General features: G+C 46.1%; 1 protein-coding gene across 1 annotated transcript; it reads left to right on the top strand.

The window, feature by feature from the left end:
• Window positions 1-2,909: 2,909 nt before the first annotated feature.
• Window positions 2,910-8,259, top strand: LOC113257358 (keratin, type II cytoskeletal 6A). Its single transcript, XM_026501559.4, has 9 exons — window positions 2,910-3,532; window positions 4,451-4,665; window positions 5,011-5,071; window positions 5,229-5,324; window positions 5,450-5,614; window positions 6,099-6,224; window positions 7,058-7,278; window positions 7,497-7,531; window positions 7,645-8,259. Exons 1-9 carry the CDS (start codon window positions 2,993-2,995, stop codon window positions 7,878-7,880), a joined length of 1,695 nt encoding a protein of 564 aa, XP_026357344.3. The 5' UTR covers window positions 2,910-2,992; the 3' UTR covers window positions 7,881-8,259.
• The last annotated feature ends 3,237 nt before the right edge of the window (window positions 8,260-11,496 follow it).

The following is an 11,496-nucleotide window of genomic DNA, read 5'->3' as shown; positions in this document are numbered from 1 at the left end:
TAAGGTGGCAGGACAGGAAAAGAGTGAAATCAGAAATGGACCTGCCATGGGGCCCCACCTCCCTAACTCCCCCTCCACTGTCATAGGAGCCTGCGGCAGCTCTCATGAGCCCTCCTAGCTGACCTCATTCATGGTCAGGGTCACCAGCATTGGTTCCCAGGACATCTGATTCCCTGGCAGGTAGTGATGAGAATTTCAGAGAAAAATACATCTTTATATATATTAAAAAGACTATAATATAAAATAATGTATTACAGAATGCCGTAGAAATCTATAGATAGGAGAAATACTCATGTCAGGAAATGAAACATAATACTTTATATTGCTGGTGTTATCTGGTGGACATGCCAAGCTGGGAAGTGGATGATATGTTCAAGTTAAACCATCCTGTGACCGGCTACCTGGTTGAATGTGAGGTCCCTGCTACAATGGAATTACACACTTTATTCAGGGATGAGTCTTCTCCCACCCTGGAAAAGATGTCAGGTCAGTACTGAAGGAGGCACTGATCTGGTCACCTGTGTTGGTGGATGGCAGCCTGTCCCTGTATGCACAGCCCCAAGGACAGAAGAGGGCCCTGCAGAGGGTGGCCCAGGGGAGCTTGACTCCACACAGGACTGAGCGAGCAGCCTGCTGGGTTCCTGCCAAAGACACAGATCGTCCTTCTCTCTGGCCACAGTTTCCTTCCAACCTCTTAGGCAAGGAGCCGCATCCGCCCCAGAGCAAAGATTCTTCCCTGTCCTGCTGCTCTGAGCGCCAGCAAGCTTCTAAATCAGGCTTCTGCTTCTGCTGCCCTTCTGGCTTCCATGGTGCCACACCGCTTCTGGGAGCAAGGGCAGACCCCCACGTGTGGCTCCCAGGTCCTTACCAATATGCCACAAACCTGCAGCGTGGGTTTCATTTCTTCCGCCCCCATCCCCTCCGCCACACACACAGCTGCACCTGTGTTCCCGTTCTCGAAGATTCTCGGGCACCCCCGAACCCACTAAGCTTCTTCCTACTTGCATTATAATACGGTTATGAGCTCCTCTTGATGGAGCACTTCCATGCAGGCCCTATGCTAAGGCCTCTGCATTATTTCCTGCAATCCCCACAACGCAGTGAGCTAGGTATTATTTTCACCCTCACTTTACAGCTGTAAAAATGAATAATTTTCAAAAGACACACACGAGCTAGTTAAGGGCCTGAGCGCTCTGTCTCCAGAGCCCAGGCTCTTAACCAGGGGTCGATATACTTTTTCTTTAAAGGGCCACATAGTAACTCATTTCGGTTTTGCAAGCCATGCACTCTCAGTGACAACTACCCATCTCCACCATTGCACAATGAAAGCAGCTATAGAGCTAAATCCTGGGAAAACTGTGTGCTGCTCCCACCTGACTTACCAACCCTTCCCACCCCTCCTGCATCGTCTAAGCCAAACCTAGAGCCTCTATCCCAAGATAGTAGAACAGAGCAGAAGGCCATGCCATGGGAAGGAACACTCCTTTCCCAGAAGTGGGCGGAAGCCCATTTCTTGGTCAGCCATTGTGCAACCAGGGTGGAGAGAAGGGAGCTGTTTCCGTTGTCTTGAGAACGTATCTCTTCCCTATGCTTAGATAGCACCTCCTTTGGACAGGAAATGACCTGCCCTCCTGGATATTGTGCACCCCAAAACACTGGAGAGATGGGACATTTCTAAGATAGTAACAAGAGCTTTTCTCAGATCACCTCAATGGGCGAGTTTGTCCTTCCTCTGCTGGTTGCCATTTACCCTTGTGTTCTCACACAATGGCATGCCTCAATGCTCCGGGTGCTCAGTACTTAATGTGTGGGCTGGGAAAAAATGGACCTCATTCCTCTCCAGGCCAAACATCACTCTTCTTTCCCTCCGAGGTGTGTAGCCATTTCAGATTTCAAGTGCTGAGATTAGAAATAAAATTTGGAATCTACTTGTGACATAATCACACATGTAAGGGCACATTTGTATGATTCACTGTTTCTATATTCCCTCAACTTTCTGTACACACCCCATTAAGGTGTCTGCTTCTTGATTCCTAAGAAGTGTCTGTTAGAATAAAAATTCAGTGAAGTCCTCAATGATTTTTGTCCTACTCATTTTAGAATCCTTAAGTTCTAAGTGAACATTTCAAACAGAAGAGAAAAAGGTGTCTGTGGATTCCAGTTGGAAAGAAAATTTTGCATAATAACAGATCAGTGGAAGCAAACACTAGAAAGGGAGGTGCACAAGTCAGGTTTCTAGGCAGAGTGACCTTTGGTGATGTCTCCTGTCCTCTGAGGAAACTGCCAATTGGCCAGCTTATCACACAGAACAGAGAGCAAATGCTGACTGCATAGTGTAAAAACTCAACTCTCTTGTCCCTTTGCTTTTCAAAGAATGATTATGTCTCCAAAATAGCCCCCATTTTCATGCCCAGGCCACTAGGAAGAACAGCCAGGAGCTCCAGAAGGACAGGTACAAACATGGTGAAAAACACTGCAGGCCACTTCTTGCTCAGGCCTTTGGGCAAATGCCTATAAGAACTCAGAGTCAGTCCCACCCTGATGGGAAGGGTGGTGCTGGTAGAGGAGAAAACCTGTGTGGGAAGGGGGCACACAGAGGAGCGTCTGAGTAAGCAGAAAGAAGGGACAATTATCACAGATCAGCTCCTTGTCTCCTTTGTTTGAGAACATGACTAACTCATGACTTCAGTGAATTCATATCCAGTCTTATTGTGTTAGGATCAACAAGGCTGGAAGGCAGGAGAATTTCTCCATGACTAAAGGAAGCCAAAGAAGCAATCTTCATATTTCATACCTTTAAGAGGCTGGGGCTGATCTCACTATTTGTAAAGATCAGCCCTTCCCGCTCTGCAAGCTCACCTTCCAGGACGGAGCCCAACCCATTTCCATCCTATATAAACTGCTGCCGGGAGGTTCATCTCACAGATCTGCTCCTCTCAGCTCTACCCTCCAGCCTCTCACGCTTTCTTCAGCCCTCTCCTCTTCAGGAACCATGTCTAGCAAATCCACCATTAGGAGCCAAAGCGTCAGCCACCGTGGCTTCAGCGCCAGCTCAGCCAGAGTCCCAGGGGTCTGCCGCTCTGGCTTCAGCAGTGTCTCCGTGTCCCGCTCCAGGGGCAGTGGTGGCCTCGGTGGAGTGTATGGAGGAGCCGGCTTTGGCAGCAGGAGCCTCTATGGCCTGGGGGGCTCCAAGAGGATCTCCATCGGAGGGGGCAGCTGTGCCATCGGTGGCGGATATGGTGGCAGAGTTGGAGGTGGCTTTGGCTATGGAGGTGGAGTCGCAAGTGGATTTGGTTTTGGTGGTGCAGCTGGTGGTGGCTTTGGGCTCGGTGGTGGAGCTGGCTTTGTTGGTGGCTATGGAGGCTCTGGCTTCCCTGTGTGCCCTCCTGGAGGCATCCAAGAGGTCACCATCAACCAGAATCTCCTCACTCCTCTGAACCTGCAAATCGACCCCACCATCCAGAGGGTGAGGACTGAGGAGCGGGAGCAGATCAAGACCCTCAACAACAAGTTCGCCTCCTTCATCGACAAGGTGAGCCAGGAACACCTACCTGCACTGGGATTCCAGAGTCCTGACACTAGACAAGCAATGACTGTCTACCAGGGGGAGACTCAGGAGGCAGGGAGAAGGGGACTGAGACTAGCTCTCCCCTGGGATGCCAGTTGGCCTCCACGTTCACAACAGGCAGCAGGTGATGGAAACCATTTAAAACCCCTGGCTCTCTTACGTGTCCTTCATCCCTGCCAGGGAAGAATACTCTACTTTTCATAAGCATGAAGCAAAATAAGGCAGTGAGAGAATGGAGTGGGTTAGCTTTACCTTCTGAAGACTCCTAGAATCAAAAAATAATGCCAGCGGAAATCTCCTTGAGGACTCTGGGCATGAGGAAAAGAGTGGGAAGAAAAAGAAAAGAAAGGATTTCTGCCTGGATTAGAAGAAAAAGACTCAGAAACATCTATGTATCCATAGAAAGGAATGTGTAGAACCAGAGCATGACCATGAGGGCGTTTGTTGTAGAGGAGAACTATGTACTAAAACAGAAGATATTGCACTCCAATCATTAACTGAATTGGATTTAATCATTAGATTCTGCACAATTCATATACTTTTAACTGAGGTATGATTTTTTTAAAAAATCGTGCAATGTAACAGGGAAATGTGTGATTGTGCTTTTCAATGAAAAGAAAAGACAAGTTGAACGCTACTGACAGGTGACATAACTTAGCCAGCGAGAAGACCTCATAGGTCCATGGAAGAATTTCACATTAGGATCACTGGGGTGGGAAGGAAATAGGTTTGGGGGGACCAACACTGTCAGTCTGATCCTCTCTACATGCTCTGTAGTAGCCCAGGAGCTCAGTGACATCCCAGGCGTGCCTGGGCTCCTGGCAACTCATATCTCTTTCTCCATTGCTTTCTCTGGCAAATAACCACCTTGCCTTCCCCCAGGTGCGGTTCCTGGAGCAGCAGAACAAGGTCCTGGACACCAAGTGGACTCTGCTCCAGGAGCAGGGCACCAAGACCGTGAGGCAGAACCTGGAGCCCTTGTTTGAGCAGTACATCAACAACCTCAGGAGACAGCTGGACAGCATCCTGGGCGAGAGGGGCCGCCTGGACTCGGAGCTGAGGAGCATGCAGGACACAGTGGAGGACTTCAAGAACAAGTGAGTTCAAGGAGACAAAGGGGTTCAGTTTCCTGAAGCGCACACTTGAAGACGACCGGGTGACCAGGTCCAGAGGTGGGCACGGTTCCATAGGGAAACAGGTCCATGGCAATGAAAACCACAAGTAGTGCCTAAAAACAACCCCAAAAGAACAAATAGACCATAGAGGTGGGTGGGGAGAGAAAAGATATTAGGAATTGAGGGAACACAAAAAAACCATTTTTGTGGCTCAGTGGCAGGAAAGCTCAACTTAGAGATATCTGTCTTATGGAAAGTTGGGAACCCAGGCTGATCTTGCTGTATCATCTTCGCCACTGGCTCAATTGTGTCTTGCTCTAATTCCAGATATGAAGACGAAATCAACAAGCGCACAGCAGCAGAGAATGAATTTGTGACTCTGAAGAAGGTGAGCTGATGAGGATCAGGGGGTCATGTTCCTTTGTAGAGGGTGAGGACTCTGGGTCTGTGCACACATCCAAGAGTGGACTAGATGGGGAGCCTAAAAGGTGTTCAGACTGGGAAGGAGGGCTCAGCTGACTTCAAGTTGTTGGTTTATTTCCCAGGATGTAGATGCTGCCTACATGAATAAGGTTGAACTGCAAGCCAAGGTAGACGCTCTCACAGATGAGATCAACTTCACCAGAGCCTTGTATGACGCAGTAAGCATCTCCACTCCTCTTTTATTTGCCCTGATGGGGCTCTGCAAAGGGTGGAAGATCTGGGTGATTGGATACCTCTGTAAATGCCATAGGAAAAAATGATCTGATAATCTTCTGCTCTGCAGGAACTGGCACAGATGCAAACCCACATCTCAGACACTTCCGTGGTCCTGTCCATGGACAACAACCGTAACCTGGACCTGGACAGCATCATCGCTGAAGTCAAAGCCCAATATGAGGAGATTGCTCAGAGGAGCCGGGCTGAGGCTGAGTCCTGGTACCAGAGCAAGGTGAGCCTTGAGTTGACAGCTGTGTCCCCTACCTGAACACCAGCAAGACTATAGACTTCTTTGCTGGGAAGTGTGCTGTAAGGAAGCTGATCTTTTCTCATAGGATGTGTACCCTGCACTCCTAGAGCAGGCATTACAGTTTTTCTGTCCAAGCTCAAGAAGTCAAAGAACCCAAGTGCAGGAGGACAGCTACATAGATAAGGACCTAGTGAGCTTTGCTTTTGTCTTCACCCTGATGCCGGCTCTCAGAAACAGGATACAGAACATTGCTGGTCCCCAACTGAACTAGGCAGTCAGCGGTCCATTCAAAAGAGGGTCTGTGATCAAGGTACAGGATCCTGTGACCTTGCCACATCAACTTTCCCTAAAATCCCTTGGGGAGAAGCCACTAGGTGCAAGTGTGTTAAATGCCTGGTTCACAAGTCAAGTCACTGTTGGCATGTGAAAGCCCGTATACACTGCCTTCTCTCTGTCTGCATTCCAGTATGAGGAGCTGCAGGTCACAGCTGGCAGACATGGGGACGACCTGCGCAACACCAAGCAGGAGATTGCTGAGATCAACCGCATGATCCAGAGGCTGAGATCTGAGATCGACCATGTCAAGAAGCAGGTATGGTGGGGGGCTCTGGAGAGGAAGAGCATCCTTTCCTTGCTACACCACCAAGTGGTCATCAGTCACCATTTGGGAAACACTGGGAATTGAGGGAATAGCAGAGAGGAGGACACACCGCTCCCACTCTTGTGAGTTCCCCCAGCTTGGGACACACGCATGCCAACACTACAGAATGATGCAATCACCTGACAGGAGCAATCCCAGTTAGTCAGACTGTCAAAAGGTAGTCTTGGGGCTTTTAAAAGAGATTACTTAAGGAGAATGGTTGGTTTAGGAATATAAGAAACAAGTGAGGAAAGGAAAGGGGAGGTCAGAAGAGGGTCAAGATTGTTCCAAATCTGCTGAAGATTCTACTGAAAAAGAAAGTTGAGCAAGGACCCAGGGTGAAGATCAGTGTTACCCAAGTGAGTTAGAATCCCTTAGGAGTGAGGAGGGCAAGATCTCCACAGGTAGATGTGAAACTCATCTCCTTGAGTAAGGATGCTCCTAATTTTGTATAAGTTAGTGTGGCATCCACAGAGCTCATCAAAAAAGGTGCTGGTCTGGCTTTGAGGCAGCACTCAAAAGAAATGAGTGGGTTCATTTCTTCCAAATTGCTGGTATTTTGTCCAGTGTAATGCAGGGTGGTTAAAAATAGAGGGCACGGGTTTTGTCATGTGGCTCTCAGATTAGCTAATTTGTGCAGAAGAGAAAAGGGCTGGGCAAAAAGAGGAAAAGTCCCTTTCTATGATATTGGGCTCTGGAACTCTTCCTCACTTTCTACAAGAAGTGTGGCTAGTCTCCTCTGGAGGACTGAATCGCAAGTTCATTGTCCTGTGTTCCTCCCCTAGTGTGCCAACCTGCAGTCCGCCATCGCTGATGCTGAGCAGCGTGGGGAGCTGGCCCTCAAGGATGCCAAGAACAAGCTGGCTGAGCTGGAAGATGCCCTGCAGAAGGCCAAGCAGGACATGGCCCGGCTGCTGAAGGAGTACCAGGAGCTGATGAATGTCAAGCTGGCCCTGGATGTGGAGATCGCCACCTACAGGAAGCTGCTGGAGGGCGAGGAGTGCAGGTGGGTAACCCACACAAGCCCCTCAAATATCTTGGATCCAGGGTCACGTTGTCTTGGGCAGAAGTTGAAGGCACCTTACTTATGGCCATAATGGCTACTCTCAGAGAACCATTTCAAAGGCAGCTTCCCCAGGGGCTCTCCTCACATCGGGGTTTCCCGCTCTGGTCCCCTGGGAGCTCTCTGAGGTCTCACGCTCCCTGTGCTCTCTCCCTTCCTAGGCTGAGTGGGGAAGGCGTCGGACAAGTCAACATCTGTAAGTACCTTTGCTTGCCTCCCTCCCTTGCCCTTGTGCTCTTCTGACTGGCCTGAGACTGGCAGAGAGAGCTCACTGTGTCCTGTGTGTCTTTGTCCCTCTCTCCTTCACAGCTGTGGTGCAGTCCACCGTGTCTGGCGGCTATGGCAGTGCCAGCGGCATGGGCGGTGGCTCAGGCCTGGGCGGAGGCAGCGGCTACTCCTATGGCAGTGGCCACAGCCTTGGAGGTGGCTTCAGTTCCAGCAGCGGCAGAGGCGTGGGCGGTGGCTTCAGCTCCTCTGGAGGCAGCAGTTCCACCATCAAATACACCACCACGTCCTCCTCCAGCAGGAAGAGCTACAAGCACTGAGTCCTGCCATCTGGTCTTGGTCCCACGTTGTCCCCGTCTACAGTGGCATTGCCCTCTCTCAGGCTACTTCTCTCCTGCCTCTGATTTCTCTTACTTTCTGGGTTGGAGCTAAAGTTGCTGAGTGCCTTCGTTTCTCCTTTCTGTCTCTACTGATCCACCTGAGCTTCCATTGCTCACCATCTGAAGGTCACTGCCTGGGTCCCACTCCAGAATAGGGCAACTTCTTATTGCTTTTACTGGCCCAGGAATTCCCCATCTTTCAAAGATTGAGGTGCTCCCTCACAATGGTTATGAAAGCACAAGTAACCAGGTGTGTGATAAACAGGATTTGTATCCCTGTGATATTTTCTGTTCTTTGCTCTCTTCTAACTTCAATAAAGCAGATTTATATATAATTTATGGTGTAGTGTGACTTGCTTTATCACTTTTGATTCTTGAGGTTTTTTCATTGGACAAATGCCTTATCACGTGATAGATACTCCCAACACCCATGTACTTTACTCCCTTCCTTCCGACAGTTTCAACAAACTGCAGTTTGGTATCCTGATGTTCAGGATTCATCCCCAGATCAGTTTCCATATAAATTTTTGGCACGTGGAGTGGCAGGGATCTGGTCTACCATCGTTATAAAATTATTTTTACTGCCTATATTAGGTAGTAGCAGCTTAGTCTCTCCTACTTGGTCTTTGAGATTTCTCTGCCACCTGCCCCAGTGGCTACCCATAATGCCCAAAGAAACATGTTACTGTCCAATTATAGCAAAAGAACATCGGCACGAGAATAAGATATTTGATTTTTGCTTGCAATTGCCTTCATGACCTAGAAACCTGCCTGCCAAGGTGTATGAAGAATAATTAAAATGTGTATGTTCCTGAGCTGGGATTATACTTCCAGACATTTATCCTGAGAAAATAGTACAAATGCAGGAGGATATATGTATGTGCATGTGAATTCCAATAATCCTCACAACATGAAAAAATTGAAAATTCTACAGCTGGACACATTAAGGGTCCAAAAACTCAGGCACAAAACTTACATGCTGATTTCTTGACGTGTGAAGGCAAAACAAGAATGGAAATTCCCTCTTCCTTACCTCATAAGCTTCTCATAGTGGCTCAAAGAAGTCAAGTCCTGTTGCTCTGATGAGATGGTCTCGCATCCGTTCTAGCTATGCCCTGGCCTGCTTTGACTTCTAAGAATGGTTAAAGGAAAATAGGATACAGTGCAGGGATAGTCTATTAATTTCTACTTCCCGAGGGCCAGTTACTGTTTTCAGTCTGTTTTCTTAATGCCCCTAACCCCAACTCTCAGTACAAGAGAAAATCTCATGGATTGGCTAATTTATAAAAGTGTTTCTGGATCCTGCTGTATCAGTATCCTGCTGTGTTCACCTCTAACCTTTCCTGCAGGGAGCAGAGGTAGCCTTTCATTTTGGCACTGACTCACTTTCTGCACAGAATTTACCTAATACCCGATTTATGACCTTTGGCTCCCAAAATCTAAGCCCACTCACCACACACTAATATTACCATGAGGAATAATGGAAAGTAAAATAACTGGCAAAGAATTTTATCTAGGCTATAGCAATATACAAAAAGGAGGTTAAAAACCCATATATGCATGTATGGATTTAAATTAAAATCTTATGGTGCATAATCAAGAAAAACTACAAACAACTCCATACTTACATATTTGATAATTTAGATGAAATGAGCCAAATTAGAAAGACAAAAAACTACTAAAGATGACACAAGGAGAAACAGATAATGATAATAGTGCTGTATCTACTAAATAAATCATATCAGTAATATATAACCTTCCAAAAAAGAAAGCACCAGGCCTGGATATTTTCATCGGTTAATTCTACCAAACAATTAAAAAAGAAATGGCACCAATTCTTGGCAATCTCTTCTAGAAAATAGAAGCAGGAAGAACACTTTCTAATTCATTCTGTAAGGACAGCATTACTTTAATACAAAACCAGATAAAGACATTTCCAGAAAGGTAAAGTACATTCTAATATCTATTATGATCATGGACATGAAGACATTCAGCAAAATGTTATCAAATTGAGCCCTATGATGTATAAAAAGAATTCTACACCACAACAAATGAGATTTATTCTAGACATGTAAGGCTTATTCAACATTCAAAATCAATCAACGTAATTCACCATAGCAAAAGGCTAAGGAAGAAAAATCATATGATTACATTAATTAATGCAGAAAAAAAGTTATATAACATAATCCAACATCCATTCTTTTTTTTTAAAGATTTTATTTATTTATTTGACACAGAGAGACAACCAGCAAAAGAGGGAACACAAACAGGGGGAGTGGGGGAGGAAGAAGCAGGCTCCCGGCAGATCAGGGAGCCCGATGCAGGGCTCGATCCCAGGACTCCGGGATCACGCCCTGGGCCAAAGGCAGGTGCTTAAAAACTGAGCCACCCAGGCGCCCCCCAACATCCATTCTTGATTTAAAAAAAAAAAAACCAACTCACCAAACAAGGAGTAGAGAACAAGTTCCTCATCCTAGGAAAGAACATCAAAAAAAATTTATAGCTAACATCACACTTACTGGTGAGAGACTGGACCCTTTTCTTCTGAGGCTGAGAATAAGACAAGCGTGTGTTCTCTCTCCACTTTTATTCAACATCATACTGGAAGTTCTAACCAGTGCAATAAGATGAAAGAAAACAATATAAGTTATACAGATTAGAAGTGAAGAAATAAAGCTGTCTTTATTCCCAGATGACATGATAGTCTATGTATGAAATCTGAAAGACTTTGTCAAAAATCTCCTGGAAAAAAACAAGCCAGTATAGCAAAGTTGTAGTACACAAGATTACCATTTTAAAAAGTCATTTGCTTTTTTATACACCAGTAGTTAAGAACTGAGTGCTGAAATTTTTTAAAGTATCATTTATCTTTAGTACCAAAAGATTAAGTACTTAGGTATCAACCTAATAAAATATGAAGAATATCTATGTGTGGAAAATTATAAAATATTGATGGAAGAAATCAAAAGTGTAAATATATGAATAGATATTGCATATTTATGGATTAGAAGATTCAGTATTATTAAGATGTCATTTGTTCCCAGTTTGCTATATAGATTCAACACAATCTCCATTGAAATTTTAGCAAGCTTTTCCATTGATTATCAACAAGTTGATTCTAAAATTTATGTGGAAAGACAAAAGACTTTTGCAAGGTTAAGTAAGTGAAGCACAGAGGACTTACTTAAGGTAGTTAAACTTTTCTGTATGATACTGTAATGGTGAATTCACTACACTCTGAATTTGTCAAAACTCACAGAATTTTGTAGCACAAGAGTGAACTTTAATATTTGAAATTAAAAAGGAGGAGCACCTGGGTGGCTCAGTCGGTTAAGTGTCTGCCTTCAGCTCAGGTCATTATCCCAGAGTCCTGGGATCGAGCCCCACGTTGAGCCCCATGTCAGGCTTCCTGCTCAGTGGGGAGCCTGCTTCTCCCTCTCCCTCTGCCACTCCCCCTGCTTGTGCTTGCGCGCTCGCTCTCTCTCTCTCTGTGAAATTAAAAAGGAATCATTTATGAGATTAAGCAATCCCAGGATGGAATGTAAAGTGTGAAAAA

The sequence above is a fragment of the Ursus arctos genome, unplaced genomic scaffold, assembly GCF_023065955.2.
Source record: "Ursus arctos isolate Adak ecotype North America unplaced genomic scaffold, UrsArc2.0 scaffold_26, whole genome shotgun sequence".
NCBI lineage: Eukaryota > Metazoa > Chordata > Mammalia > Carnivora > Ursidae > Ursus > Ursus arctos.
This window is presented reverse-complemented; position numbering and strand designations above follow the sequence as displayed.